Here is a 15,498-nt window from a genome sequence, read left to right as displayed (position 1 = left end):
TCAGGAGTAATATCACAAAGTCCAGTAATGAAAGAATGGCAGGAAAGATGATGCCAAAATTGGCACTGGTTATGTTGACATTGACCAAGTCCTTCAGTACCGGTCACCACTACATTGACGCCAGTGTTGACAACCCCATCTTTGGCAGCGGCGCCTCTGGCTCAGACAGTGTCATCATTGGAGCCAGCACTGGTGCACCAACAGAGCGGTGAGACCAAAAGAAAGTGGAGCTCAAACACAGCTCTGAGCATCAGGAGACACCATCCCATAGGGAGGAGAAGCATCTTCACTCCTCCAAGGTCAAAGCGTCTGAGGAAGGAGCAAAATGCAGTAAACTAGTATCAATGAAGGCACCAGCACCAACCACCCTGCCAATTACAAGTCCTATGTATGCTTTCTCAACTGTTGAGATCCCCTCTGGGGACATCATTTGTATCAGGATAGTACCCAGCACCAGAATTGGATCTGAGCCCTTACTCCATGGCACTGTCATTTTGAAGGGTCTTACTCTTCTTCACCATCTCTGGTTTACGCCTGCTCCATGGTGTTGAGCAAAGATGGTTCTCTACTTTCTGAGAGCCAACCCTACAGCTTGTACCAGAGATCCCTCTCTCAGGGCACTGCTGCAAAGGAGGTATGAGTGGCATTGGGCCAACAGCTGCAGCTGGCCAGTACCTGTATAACATGTTGCCCTGGCCACGCTGGCCTGAATGAGGGCTGCCATCTGAGGTGTCTCACAGCAGCTTTCCCTCTTGTACCTCCAGGAAGAGGAGGACAACAGGCTCCCTTGTGACATCACTACCCAGACCACCAACATCAGAGGTAGAAAAGTCAAAACTCAACAAAGGCAAGCCCAAGAACAAACACCCCCAAAAACTGGACCTTTATGGGTGCAAAGTCTACTCATCAGCCTGACTGCAAGTCTGTGCGGCAAACTAAGACGAGTTGTTTGCCAGATGTAATTTCCTGACATGCGAAAACAGTTTCTAGAACAGCTCTGTGGGCAGCCATAGATGCCTCTGATATGGCCACAGTTGTGACCATGGCTCTTGACATCTGAAATACCAAAGGAGATCCAAGACACCATATAGGACCACCTGCTCGAGGGAATGAGCTCTTCAGCAAAAGAACGGACAAAGCACTCCAGTCATTGAAAAATTTAAGGGCCACCCTGGGGTCACTAGGGATTTATACACTACCCCCTCTAGGAAGCCCTACAAATATCAGCCTGAACAGAGAGATAGCAGGCTCACCCCTGTTTTTAGGGTAGATATCGGGTCTACCCACCGCAGAAACCATTGCAATACTTGAGATCATTTGCCTCCTCCATCGCCCCCATAACCCTAGCAGCTAAACAGCAGATTTGACAGGAATGTCAGGAACCACATCAGAAATGATCAGGAGACAGCAGCCATCTTAAGAAGCCACATTGCCTGTTCCATCGGGCTTGGTCTGATATTGCTTCAGATAAGTGGGTGTTGAACATCATTGCCCATGGCTATCCCATTCATTTCCCTATCTTCCCCCCTACCTACTTCCCTTCCTCATCCATCTTCAGTACTGAAGTTTCTCAAAGTGTAATAACATACTTACTCATAGGTCAGAAAACCTACCCCCTGCTTGGGACCTCAGTATAATCACCCTGAGGCTCATAGAGTTTCCATTTTATTCTCTCTCAGAATGCTCTTGCATCACTTTGCTCTGAATACTGTCTTCCTAGTGGTTCTCACTTCACCTAGACGAGTGAGGGAGCTTCAAACACATATGGCTGATTCTATCCATACAGCATTCCGTAGCGAAAAGGTGGTGCTGATACCCCTGCCCTCCCCCCATAAGTTTCTTTCTTAGTTGAAATTCTGAGACCGCCTTAAGCAATCAACATTCCAGTTTTCTTCCCAAAGCCATACTGAACTGTGAGAAAAGAAATTACATACACTAGAGGTATTCAGGAGTTTACTTTATTATGTTTCGAGGACTGAGCTGTTCAGACTGTCACGCTGTCTATATCTAGTCACAGCCAGGGTTTTCTAAAGGCCATGTTGCAGGTAATGAAGGATATCGCAATGAAGCTGTGTTCCCATTTGGATGTTGTACCTCTCCCAACAAACTGCAAAGCATGCTAAACCGGAGCATAAGCAACAGTCCACCACTTGCTTCACAAGTGTGCCAATATCAGAGATCTGTACGGCAGCAACAAGTAACCTCCTTTGTCAAACATGGTGCCTTGTAGTCAGCAGCTAGATCAGGTGGAAAGGTCGGGAGAGCAGTTCTACAGTCGCTGTTGGACTGATACAGTTGAAACGCTTCATCTCCACCATCCTGAGGGAATACAGCATGCCAGTCACCTGCAGTGTGATCTGCACTGACACAAACTCAAAGAAGAAAGGTTACTTAACAGACAGTTACTGCAAGTTCCTTTAAGATGAGGTAGTCAGTGTGGATCTCACAACCTGCTCTCCATCCCTGCTTTTCACAGTCTTGAGCTAGCCCAGGCTTTGAATTGCAAGGGAACTGGGGAGAGTTGCAGGTGCTGCATCCTTTATACCCTCTCATAAGAGTACAAGGTGGCAACGGACACTGCTTTTCAAATAATCCCATCTCATGCACATGAGGTACATGCACACCTACAGTGGGATCCACACAAACTGCAATATCTCAATGAACCACAATTACTGTAGGATGAGAGAATTCTTTTTGCAGGTGCTCTACTCAGGCCTGGTCTGCACTGGGGTGGTGGTGGGGGGTTCGATCTAAGTTACGCAACTTCACCTACGTGAAGAACGTAGCTGAAGTCTATGTACTTAGATCTACTTACCGCAGTGTCTTCGCTGTGGTTGGTCGACAGCTGATGCTCCCCCATTGACTCTGCCTGCGCCTCTCACTCTGGTGGAGTACCAGAGTCAACGGGAGAGCGCTCGGCGGTCGATTTATCGCATTTAGACTAGACACGATAAATCGACCCCCCGCTGGATCGATCGCTGCCCTTCAATCCTCCCGGTAATGTAGACAAGCCCTTAGAGTAGTTCTGGGGCCTTTTAGCCGAGAAAAAAGCCACTGAAAATAACCAATTTGTTAAACTTCAAACAGCATCTCGTACTCATGCACAGTCATAACTTTATAACATGTTTTTTTACCCAAGTCACTTGTAAAGAATGTATTATAAAAATATTTGATAGGTCAATAAAGCAAGCACATCATATGGGAATCTAAAGCCTCCATCCCCTTAAATGTGACTTCTGTGGCTTTAGTTTCTGTCTATGCTCATGAAATACCACAAGTGCTCCCTTAGTATTCCTATTCACTTTTGTGTGACTCTATGTTAGTAAGAGTAGGAGAGTAATTTGAAATATTTGTATCTATCTTTTTAAAAATGTTGGACTATTTCTAGATGTGTAGTAGACACATAGTACAGTGATGGCAATATAGAGAGATCTAAAAATCAGTACTGTGTACCATGCAGTAAAAGAAACCTGCAAGGCTCTGGTTATAATGCTGTTTGAGTGTTATCAGAGAATAAAATTTTTTCTTACCACTGTTGACTTACTATAGTAACATACAGTAAACATGATGATCAGGTTATTTAGGATCTGAATCTTATCATTCTTCCATCATTCTTTGTGGAGAGTTGTATGCAGGATGTTTAGGCAGAGCCAACAGGCAGTATAGCCAGTTATATGAAACTTTAATTAAGCAATTATTTTAACTAAAGTTTGAAACTTTGCCAACTATGCAAGTTACTGTAGCACAACACTTGTAAATGAATGTCACATTATTCCTGATGAAGGATGTATTTGCATAAATCATCAACCTATTTTATCTGCAGGAGCTTAAATTGCCTTCCAAACCCAATCTTCTTAAAATTCCTTTTTAGTTACTTAGTGAGAGGCTGACTATAACAGAAGCCTCTCAAAAGCTTTCATTTACCCTGTTAGGATTCAAAATGGTTCTGTCAATGTTGTGCTCCTGATTCTCTTCTCACCACTGCTGTAAAATGGGAGTAACTCAATGAATTTACATCAGTGTAAAACTAGTCTTCAGTAACCGATCTTATCCTAAGTACAATGGGGAAAAATAAAACCCTGATCTTGCTAACATGTATACATGTACTTAAGGAGTAAGACCTGAATTTACTTGCCTTTGTTAGTTCTAGATCCTAAAAACTGCTTCACCACAGGTCATTACATTTATAGATAAAAACTCTTGTAAAGGCATATATTTTTAATGTGAATTGGAATATATATTCAATATTGTGAGTTTAAAAAAAAATTTGAAAATTTGCAATGGCAAGCTATAATTGGTTTAAGATTTACAGTTCCATTGTCAGTACTACTGAAATTGAGATTCAAAGGGTTCAAAAAGTTGCTTGTACATTTTCCTGTTTTCCACCTGTTTCTTGTTACCAACCATTCTTGACACTTTATTTTATTTTTAATATTTTGCATATACTAATTCGCATGGAAGTTTGTAAAAATAACTGTTTATGTAAGGCAGGATCTCTTTCCTTGTTTTGTCATGCTTGTAACTTGGTGCTGGAAAGCAAATTTTCGCACCTGAAAACCCATTGCTGGCAGCAAACTCATTGCACTGATGGCTAAAAATGATTACAATATCCGATTCAGAGGGCTAGCATGATTGTTATAAGAACTAAAATATAAGTGGTTTCAGATTTTTGGACACATACTCACTTAGAGGAGAATAAAAGAAGAGTTCTCAGTCAAATTCTATCAAATTTTATGTATGTAATTCATTAAACGGCACAGTTGAAAACTACAAACATTGAGGAGCAATGCCATTTTGACCACACCAGCAATTCTAATTTTTATACCTTCTTCTTGCAAGGTCTGGGTAGCACTTGCCAATTTCTGTCACCTATGAATTATTATTCTCAATTTTTATTATTATTTTAAGTGGTGTTATCTATTCAGTTCTGTCTTCTTCAGAATGTGCAGTGTTCAGCATGTTTCCAGGACTTTACATAGCTGAGACCAGAAGATCTGGTCTATGCATCTTCCTGAAGGAACTGAGCAGTTCCTCCAAGGAAAGAGAAACAAAATAAAGCCTAACCATGTAATCTAACCACCATATATTGATTTTTTTTAGTTATTGTTTCCAAGTTACTCTTACAATCCATTAGTAGGCTTACTCCAAAGTACTGATTTCTTAATATGTATTGTACAATGACTTGGAGATTTTGAGCAAAACAACCACCAAGATGAGTGATTTTTAACCTGGACACTGTAAACATGAATACCCTATAATAGAAGTTATATGAGCAAGGAAACATAATAATCAAGCATAAAATAACTGCCATTTTTAATTCATATGAAATATTTATATCTTACCAGAGCAACATGGCATACCTGTAATTTGCCATAATTTTAGGTCACCCAATCAAGTCATCCGATCATTCGAGCATGTCTATGTGAGTTGTGGTCCTATGTCAATATGGTCAGAAAATGAAAAATGAACTTGGTAATAGCAGCACATGTTCATGAAGTTATTTTTATTGGTGATGTTTAGACCAAGAAGCAGAAATACACACACACACACACGCACGCACGCGTGTGCGTGCACACGCTGTAGTGTCAAAATTAAAGATTGGGGCCTACATTTTCCAAAGTAATTAGTGATTTCGGATACCTTAATGTCTGGCTGCCCAAATTGAGACACCATTAGAACACTGGATTGTCAGAGAGTGGCCATTCAGTACTTTCTGAAAATCCGGCCCCGTTTAAGGTGTGTGAAGTCAGGTGCCCAGAATCACTGGTCATTTTTGAAAAATTAGACCTAATTTTCTTTACTAGAAGAGGTGTCCCTGTCCCTGATTTTTGCAGTTGCATAATTGCTAGACTTAGTCAGGCCTGTATATGCCTGCAGTATTCAACAGTGCTGTGTTTGGATGTTTTTCTAAATGGTCGGTCCTACAAACACTTTTTATCGGGTATAATGCTTAATAATGTGATTAAGCCCATTTAAATCAATAGTACTACTAGCATTAGTAAATGCTACACAGGGTAGTAATTGTTTTGCAGGATCTGGCCCTAAAATTGTGGTCTGCCTGGTTTTTAAAGCAGCAAGAATTCAACAGAATTAATCTGTCCTTTTGAAAAAGATGATGTAAATTCGATTCTAACATGTTTTTCTTCTGGTATGTTTTTTATGTAGATTTCTATGGAAAGCCGCTACCTCCGTTGACTATACGGCAGAGACCTAACAGTGACACCCATGATGTCATTTCTTAACCAGATCACATCTTACATTTTTAACTTAATCACAAAATTATAGCAATTTTTCTTACTTGAAGAAAACTTGATACTGTTTAAAAAGTTGCTGTGAGATGAGACAATAAGAACCCATTTTCTTTTCTGCCACGGGTTAGTTCTACTGGACTGGATTGATGAGATTTTCTACTTGGCTTATTAGTTACTGTTCACATTCTCACCAGCTCTTCTTCAGGGGTTAACAGGGACATGGAGAACAGAAATGTTTGAGAGCACTTGCATGCACGTGGAATTTGGGATCAGGTTAGTACTCTTGGGTTTCATATTGGGGTTTACATGCCAGACTGTATAGCTATAACCCTGAAGAAAAACACCTTCAAGACCAAATGCAAATGGATTGGGTGTGCACATCAAGACTGTCATTCATATGTTGTGTAGTAATCCATATTTCTACAGCTAATAATTTTAAGGCATTTTGTAAGATGTGTGCATGTTAGAGTGAATATAGAGAATTATATGCTACAAATGTTAACTATATTTTTATAATTTTTTCTAATATTTTATTTGGGAATTTGATTTAACATTAATGCCTGTTACTCGCCATCAAAATGGTGTCTAGGAAGTGTTAGAAATTTGTTGATAGCTTTACCCATATGAATATATTGACTTTTATGTTTACTTTATAATAGCAATACATTTTGGTTGGGATTTATGTCACCAGTTGCCCTAATTATTCATATATTGCCCTTCTGGCAGTCTCTGGCGTTTTTAAGATAAACGGATTTTACACATAATTATGGTATTTGAATGGACTGTCTAAAAGTTTTCTTCTTATGGATCATTTTCTTTTGTTTTGTTAAATGGGAGTTGATATGCATAGTAAATATGTTTTCAAATATCTTAATTGAATATTATATTATGTGCTATAAGATAGAATTGCACACAATTGAAATTTTGAACTCATTTCAACTAAGAATTCTGGTGAAAAATCAAATCAGTTAGCATACATGTCTGTTTAATGTGTTCTATAAAACACTAAAAATGTCATATTGAAAATGTAAAAAGCAGAGATTTTTAAGCCAATGTAATGAGCCTAATTCTAACCTTCCAAATAATGTGCCCCTCTCATATTTATTTTTTTAAAAGGGAGTGGTGTGTTGGAGGAAAGAATTGGATTTACTGTACTTCAAATGTTTTGATATAAGTTTGTATTCTGTTACATTTGGGAGAATAATTTCTATACCATGTGTGTACGTATAATTTTACTACTTAGTTGCTGGTGACTGGAAAACCTTCCCTACAACGTTACAGTGAGGTTGAAAGCATTTGTGAAAAAAGCACAGGTCCTAAATCAAAGGTTTTTGGAATAGGCAGGCAATGGTGACTTTCTGTTACGCTACCAGCTTCCCATCATCTCATACTAGCAAAAAACACTATGCCGTGATAATGCAGTGAAATATATTCATCAGCTACCTTAACATTTGAAAGCATTGCATGAGGTTTTAGCCACATGACTCTTGTTAAAGTCAATGGGAGTGACAGCTAAAACCCCACACAATTCTTTTGAAATGTAACCCTCACTTAATGGTTTAAAATATTAGTTTGTTTTAACTAAAGCAAAACCGTCACTAACATTAAGGATGTGTATTGCATTGGGAAGAGAGAGAACTCAAATTCAGTGAGTAATGGGTATGTATAAAACCATTTGAATGTGACTGGAAATAGCAGGAGAATGCTTCCCTGGTAGTGGTAACAGGGTCTGGTATGGTGACAGGGTTCTGTTTGAGTAAATAATGATACTATTGTGATGTACTTTGGCTTGCTTTCAATAAACATGTCTTAATATTTAGCATTCTTTCCTTAAAAGTTTACACGCATGATCCCATTAATCTTACCATGTCATACACATACATGTAATTAGTTACCTTGTCATACACATTCCTTTGGTTTGAAGGGTCTATGTACTGTAGTTTGACACTTTTTTCAGTTTCATCTTGACCTTTGAGTTTTTTCTTTATCTATATGCAAAACAAATTAAATTAATGAAAGTCTTTGTTTCTCTTTTTAAAGTGCAACTAAAAAGAAAGCTGGCATGGAAACTAAATGAGAAACTGAAACTTAAAACAATGAAATTTCTCATATTCAAAATTTGTTTCTACTGTTAAAATAAATTTATATTGTTATGAGAACAAATTACTAGAAATATTTTTCATACAGTTTTATATATGAAAGCGTACTGTAATTGACTGCATTGTTTTTCTCATTATTTTATACTACATCAGCTTTTTATTTGTTGACGGTCACTGTGTATAGAATAAAACTAATGTACAGCATCTAAGTGTTTTCTTTATTACATATTAAATACTTTTGGGGGGCAAGTACAGAAGAACCTCATGAATTCTTATTAATGACTGTGGTAACCATTTTGCAATTTGCATTGCTAAATACCATGAATTAGTGAGAAAGTGAACAAATTAAAAAACAAAAACAAAAAAAACCCAGCCACAATAAGTACTTCATGTATTTTGACAATTATAGATCTATATTTATATTTGTCGTATATTATAAAAAAATTCTATTTTAAATACTTCTTGAGGCCTCACTAGTGCACTTAACTATTAATCTTTGAGACAGTAGGAGGTACTACCAGATTTGAGCAAACTATAAAATTGGGCTAGTGAAGTTCTGTATTTGTCTTAAATTGTGTGTTTGAGATTTTATCCTTGTGCATTTATCAATGTATTCAACTCTTAAGAGCACTTGCTCTTAAATACATGGATGATTTGCACATGCAGCTGTTCTCTTAGATAAAGCCGCTATCTATGTAACATTTTAATTTCTTTATCGGACATGCGAAAAGATAGGTGAGAGAAGACCCCCACATGGCTTCATAACATATGGGAAATAGTGGCTGCAAATGCTAGATTAATGTTAAAATGTAATTAATGATTCAAAAGGTAAATCAATCTTTTTCTTTAACCCCTTTCACCCTGTTCCAAATAAGGGAAGGGAAGGAGGACACAAAGTTTACTGAAATGCTTAATTTTTTTTAGTGTAAATAATATTTAGAACTTTGTGTTCCAAAAGTGCAGTGCAATCATTAAAGATTCACGTTGTCTACAGCCACATTTTTCTGATTTATCATTTTTCATGTACATTTACAATAAGTGAGGGAACCCCACGCTTAACATGGGAACAGGAGAAAACTGGATCTGAAATAATGGATACTCATAACATTAGACACCTTGGATGAGATCCTCACCCTGTTGCAGCCGTTTATGATGGCTAAAGGGGACAGAGAAATCTACAGAGGTCCTAGAAGATTTCCCACAGGGTGAGAACTGCAAAAGGCAGTTGTAGATAGTTGTCAAATCAAGAGGATGTTGGGGGTGTCAGTTGCAAAGGCTGCAGCATTGCAGAGATTCTGAACAGCCCTCTGCCCCATAAGACAACATGAGGAGGCTTGGGGTAACTTAGACAGCCCTGTAGGATTTAAAGCCATCTTAGCCCCCACCCCCTCGGGCTGTGGTTCTGTGCTGGGCTTTTTAGAAGCACTGCACAGAATCTTACCATTGAAAGGTACACACAATGATAACTTTACCAGCTGGAGATTATTCTGTACTTGTTTTTCTTCTCTCTCTCCTTCACAAACATACACATATATATTTTGGCCTGAAAGCCGTGCTTCTTGGCCTAGTGATGCCACTTCAGACAGCAATGATGTTCAGTATGATAACTTCAGGGTGCTTCGTTGCTAACTTTGTGATAACTGTCTCCTTGGCTGCCACCTTTGGAGTTCGTTCAGCTCAGGATACTGTTGTTACCGCAAAAGGAAACACCATCCTAAATTATTTCAATAGAAATGCCATTAATGAGATTCACAGAAGTGACTAGAAAGCTGCTAATAAAAGTTTCCATTAGGGCAGAGACATGTTCAATTTTTTTTTTTTTCCTGCTGTTTGGATACACTTTGCTATCTTACCTAAGATCACATTGGCACTTACTAGAGGGTGATCTGTACTCCGCAACAAACTGTTTTAGGAAAATAATGCACTGTGGCAAGCTGCAAAGGCACTACCTGCTCCCCAGTGAATATGGGGCTGACCTCACTCCCCTTGCACTGGTTCTGAGGAAAGATTATAGGATTGTGACTGTTTCACACAGTAACACCCCCCACCTACTGTCATAAAAATGGATTGATCTCTAACTGGGAAACTGTAGCATGAGATTTTCGAAAGCACTCAGCATTGGCCTAACATTGACTTCAGCTCAAGCAGAGTTAGATGCTGGGCACTTTTGAAAGCCGCATACCTAGGATGTTTATATAAACCAAACTGTTTGTGCTTGGTTGACTGCAGTGTCCCGTATGGCCCCTATTTTGAATTTCCTCTCTTCTTGAGAAGTGGAAATCCAGACGCTCAGGTTAGAAGTCCTATTATTTTTAAAATTTGGCATAAGTGTTTATATGAATGAAATGGATGTTTGTGCTCCAAACTTCTAAAATAAATATCCATGCTTCAGCTCAGCATTTATTCTGTACAGAGACAATCATAGGCGCCGACTTTCGCTCTGCCCACCCCTGCACCACCCTCATCCTGCCTCAATTTCACCCCCTTCCCCCAAGTCCCTTCCCCTGCCCTGCCTCTTTACCACCTCCTCCTCCGAGCGCCCTGCATCCCCACTCCTCCCCCTCCCTCCCGGAAAGTCCTAAGCACTGCCAAACAGCCATTAGGCAGCGGGTCAGAAGCGCTGGGAGGCAGAGGAGCAGGGACATGGTGCGCTCAGGAGAGATGGGGGGGTGGGGGCAGGGGGAGCTTGGCTGCCGGTGGTGCAGAGCACCTGCTAATTTTTCCCCTTCGGTGCTCCAGCCCCACAACACCCACGGAGTCAGCACCTATGGAGACAATGTTGAGTCATTTATCTGTCAGCCTGGCCCACTACTGGAGCATGAAAGCTCACATTTTATTAAAGTTATCGGTTTAGAGCCAGATTTATTCATTCTTGTATGAATGGCCAAATAGCTTTCTGTGCCAAAAAAGAATACTGTAATGCTTGAGAAAATGAGTTGCCTCTCACTCTTGACCGCTAACGTCTGCTTTACACATCTATTTCTGTATTTTCCTGTTCCTTGGAATGTGGCATATTTTGCAGGCTTCTTGGAAATTGTTTCCTAATCAGCCTTCCCCGGATACGGTGTACTATTGCACATAAGCAGTATCTCAAAATTTATCTAGCCCCAACACATTCATTATTCAGTGGGAGGAAGAAATATCTTGAAACTTTCAGCAACTTCCCCATCACGGGCTCTAGGAGGATAGCATTTATTTACATGATCCTGTAATTTTAAATTTTGGATAGCTTTCAGCTAAAGCTTTAAATTTGCTACCCGCTGCAATCAAGATATGTTGGATATGATTCAGACTTTCAGTAACATCTGCTGAACTCTTGCTAAATATAACCTCATCTGACCATCCAGGACCATGCCCACCTGCAGGTGTTATACCTAACATTGAAGGCCTGTGTCTTAGCTTGTAAAGGAGAAACACCAAGGTACCAGCATTCTACTTTGCTTCAGGGGGAAGAAGAGAAACCCCACAACCCTTGCAGCTGGACTATGCAGAAGTAAAGAAATCTGCACTGGCACAATGTCATGCCTTCTTTGGAGTACATGGGAGTACTCTCTGAGGATTCAGGTGCACAGTTGCGGAGGGGTGGCACTGACTCAGTGGTATTTTTGAATGTTGACCTCTCTCTAGCCCAAGATATCCAGGCTTGTGCCCCTCTTTCTGAAAATACCAGAGGCTTTTGAGAGCTAGTCCACCTCGCTTCTGCTTCCCTGAAATGGAGCCCTGAATCTCGAAAGAAGCTAGTTTGACTTCTAGTCATTGTAGGGGACATTGTTTAACTTTTCATCCAAAGTAACCCCCCAAATCAGTACTGCAGATAACTTACTGTACTGTTTATGGTGCAGAAACTGTTAGTATTAATAGCTGTGGCTTGATTTTTCAAAAACTGCTGAGCTCAACTTCCACTGCAGTCCATGGGCCACCAAAGGTTCTGCTAAAAAGTTAATTAGTAAGATTCCAAAAAGTCTGTCTATTTTTATAAAGCAAAAGTAATGTATTTTAACTAAATTGCCTTTCTAACATCCTGAGAACTGTGCTGCAGACTTCCTACCACACACTAATGGACTGATAAATGTTTAGAGTGGGATGGTTCTTTCAAAATGTTTATGGTATTTGTTTGATAAGTAAGGTAAACAGGAGATCAGTTCTGGCATCAATTATTGGCTTTAATGGAGTTACAATGCAAAGAACTTGGGCCTGTATGTTTCACCATGAATATTTTTATCCACGTTCAGTATCTTACAGAAGTTGGCATTTAATTTTAAAAAAAAATCTCCAGACCTTTTGCAGTTGATATTTGAGAGTATATATATAAAGCTTTATTTTGACTTCTGTCTCTTTCTCTGGGGCTTGGTTTGACTAATCTTAGACAAGCTTCTAAATTTGGTGACAGTATTTTGTAGGAGGCATGCTTTTAGGTTTTTTTTATAAAGCTAGCCTCGCTAATGAAAAAGATGAAAATAAAGGAATTCATTGCAAAAGTAATAAATTTGAAGGCCAAGTACTGTACCAGACGAATTCAGCTCTTTTAAAATCAATCCTATCTATTTTTAGAGGACTTGTTTAACCTATACTATTTAGTATTTCCATCTTGCTTGTTCTTGTTGGTTGATTTTTTTTTTCTTTCTGAGGCTGGATTATCAACATACTGAAAACATCCTGGATTTTCTGGTAAATGGGTTGTATTTTTTTTTTTTTTTTTGGCTTGGTATCTGTAACCAGCACTCATTTTAATATACAGTAGAACCTCAGAGTTATGAACAATCTCCATTCCCAACATGTTTGTAATTCTGAATTTTGAGCTAGGGTTGGACTAGATGACCTCCTGAGGTCTCTCCTAACCCTAATCTTCTAGTATTCTATGAACAAGATGTTATAGTTCTTTCAAAAGTTTACAGCTGAACATTGACTTAATACAGCTTTGAAACTTTACTATGCAGAAGAAAAATGCTGCTTTATTTTTTTTTTAAGTTTACGTTTAACACAGTACTGTACTGTACTTTTATTTTTGTCTGCTGCTCCATGGTGTACTTCCGGTTCCAAATGAGATGTGTGGTTGACTGGTCAGTTTGTAACTCTGAGGTTCTACTCTACACCATCTCATGAAACACCAGAAATGGAAGCTGAGTAGTGGTAGTGTGAGGCCAGAAACCTCAAATGGCTAGGAGCTTTCCTAGCTCTGATTGGCCATGAGATAAGGCCTCAACCTCACATTATTCTGTGTGCTCCCTTGCCTTCGCTACTTGCACCATTTCAATGTAGGATGTTAGTAGCCACTTATTTTTGCAAGAGACAGGTCTTTAAAGTTATAGGGTGAGGTTGCCACCATGATTCCCCAGTCGCTAGGATTGCTGCTGAAGGGCCCTCTGTTCCCAAGAGGATCTGCTGCCACTGAGGGAATCAACAGAAGCAGACACAAATGAAGCTATTCAGGGAGACACCACAGAGTGAGAGCCGGGTTCCAGAGGTATTTTTGGAGGAGGATAGTGGAGGAGGCAGGATTGCACATATTGTGGGGAGATGTGTTGCCAACTTACCAACTTTGTCACTAGATTAATGACTTTTTGGTTTCCCTAGTGAGAAAATAAGTGTCGAAGTGACCACTGACAAATCTAGTGACTTTTACTGCCAATTACAGTGACACTCAGAGAAAGAAGTCACCAATATGTACAGTCACTAAATCATTCACAAGCAGCTCAATAGTGTTAATAAAATCCATTCCATGCTCCTCTTACTACACTCGGTTGCACACCACATCATTGTCATTACATCTCAATTGAGCCTGTCCTCGGAAGGAAGCACATTCTACGGCTTCTTGGGCTGATATCACTATAATCTGCAGGTGAGGAAAAGAAGTTTGTGGAGGCCAATTAAATACTTTGCTAAAGCCAGATGCGCTTTGGAGACAGCAGCACATTAGCTAGGGCTTGTTTTTACCCAAATGTGTTCTTTCTCTGCAGTAGATTTAATAATTTTATTAAGATAATGTTGAAATAAGAAACGGTACAGAGTTCAAGCATAGAAGTTTCTGGTTGTCAGGGGATAAGGTACAGATTACCAAGGGGTGCAAAATTCGATTTAGGAGCTGGTGGAGCAAGGATTACATAATAATCTGCAATCTCCCCGACTGGGGGAAAAGTTTAACCGGTCAGAGTACAGACATCAAGATATGGGGTAAGTTATCCACACAACGGCTATGTTCAGTATGCTGGGTATAGTAAGTGAATACGGGGGTGGGGATTCACTCCTAGTACACCCTGAGATGCAGGGAAAGATGGCTAATGAAGCAGGCTGGGAGGGGGAGGCAGGTTAGCCAGTGAGGAGAGCCCCATGGCTGGAAGGGCCACTCTAATGGGGTGGGTGGGGGGGAGGGGGCACTGTGCCCCCAGGAATTAAGCCCTTATTACAGGATCAAAGGTGAAGCTAGCCTGATTTCAGTTCCCCTTTACTCCTTCCCTTGGCTTGGCCTGGGGTTAGGTGCCCAGCTGTTTTGAGAAATGAAATCCTGGAAGCAGGGGGGAAAGGGTCCAGCTAACGGATTTTTGTTTTTAAATCTGCTTTCTGCAGCGCCGAGCGAAGGTCCTCTTAGCCCTTGTTCTGGGCCCTCCCTTTCACTAACCTGTCTGCTCAAATCCAGGCTGGCAAGAAAGGGAGGCTCAGCTGAAAGTAACCAACCCCGGCCTCCGCTGAAATTAACCAGCGCTGCAGTGTACAGCGTGCCCTTTCCAGTGAGCAGAGGGCGCTCTCCTGGTGATGACAGCCTACTGTTGTTGCTTCTGGTGTGCAACACAATGTAGTAAGAGGAGCATGGAATAGATTTTATTAACACTGTTGAGCTGCTTGTGAATGATTTTGTGACTATATTCACCTGTGTGTGTGTATATATATATATCATTCTCTGTTGAATTTTCTGGAAGTTTTTCGGTGACATTTTTGACTCTTTTTGAGTGCTTCAACAGCTACATCTAGCGACCTTTCAGGGTTTGTCTGGTGACTTCCTGCTTTGTGGAATGGGCAACCGGGACTGATTGATTCAGGTGGTGGAGAGGGAGCGTCTTTGCCTGCCGGGTGGGGAATTCCTCCTCATGTGACTTTGGAGGGGGAGGGGAAACTGCCCTGTGAAAATGAGCGTTGTTGTGAGGTGCTGCTTT

At 40.2% G+C, this 15,498-nt stretch overlaps 1 protein-coding gene across 7 annotated transcripts in view; it reads left to right on the top strand.

Annotated features, from left to right (window-relative positions):
• The window catches only part of ARL13B (ADP ribosylation factor like GTPase 13B), an 81,290-nt gene extending 72,736 nt beyond the window's left edge, over positions 1-8,554 (top strand). For all 7 annotated transcript variants that reach the window (XM_043538477.1, XM_037907084.2, XM_037907037.2 and 4 more), the window contains one exon: positions 6,166-8,554. In XM_043538477.1, the coding sequence (XP_043394412.1) occupies positions 6,166-6,242 (77 nt within the window). In that variant the 3' untranslated portion in view covers positions 6,243-8,554. The remainder of the gene's footprint in view (positions 1-6,165) is intronic.
• The last annotated feature ends 6,944 nt before the right edge of the window (positions 8,555-15,498 follow it).

The sequence above is a fragment of the Chelonia mydas genome, chromosome 1 (assembly GCF_015237465.2).
Source record: "Chelonia mydas isolate rCheMyd1 chromosome 1, rCheMyd1.pri.v2, whole genome shotgun sequence".
Lineage (NCBI taxonomy): Eukaryota > Metazoa > Chordata > Testudines > Cheloniidae > Chelonia > Chelonia mydas.
This window is presented reverse-complemented; position numbering and strand designations above follow the sequence as displayed.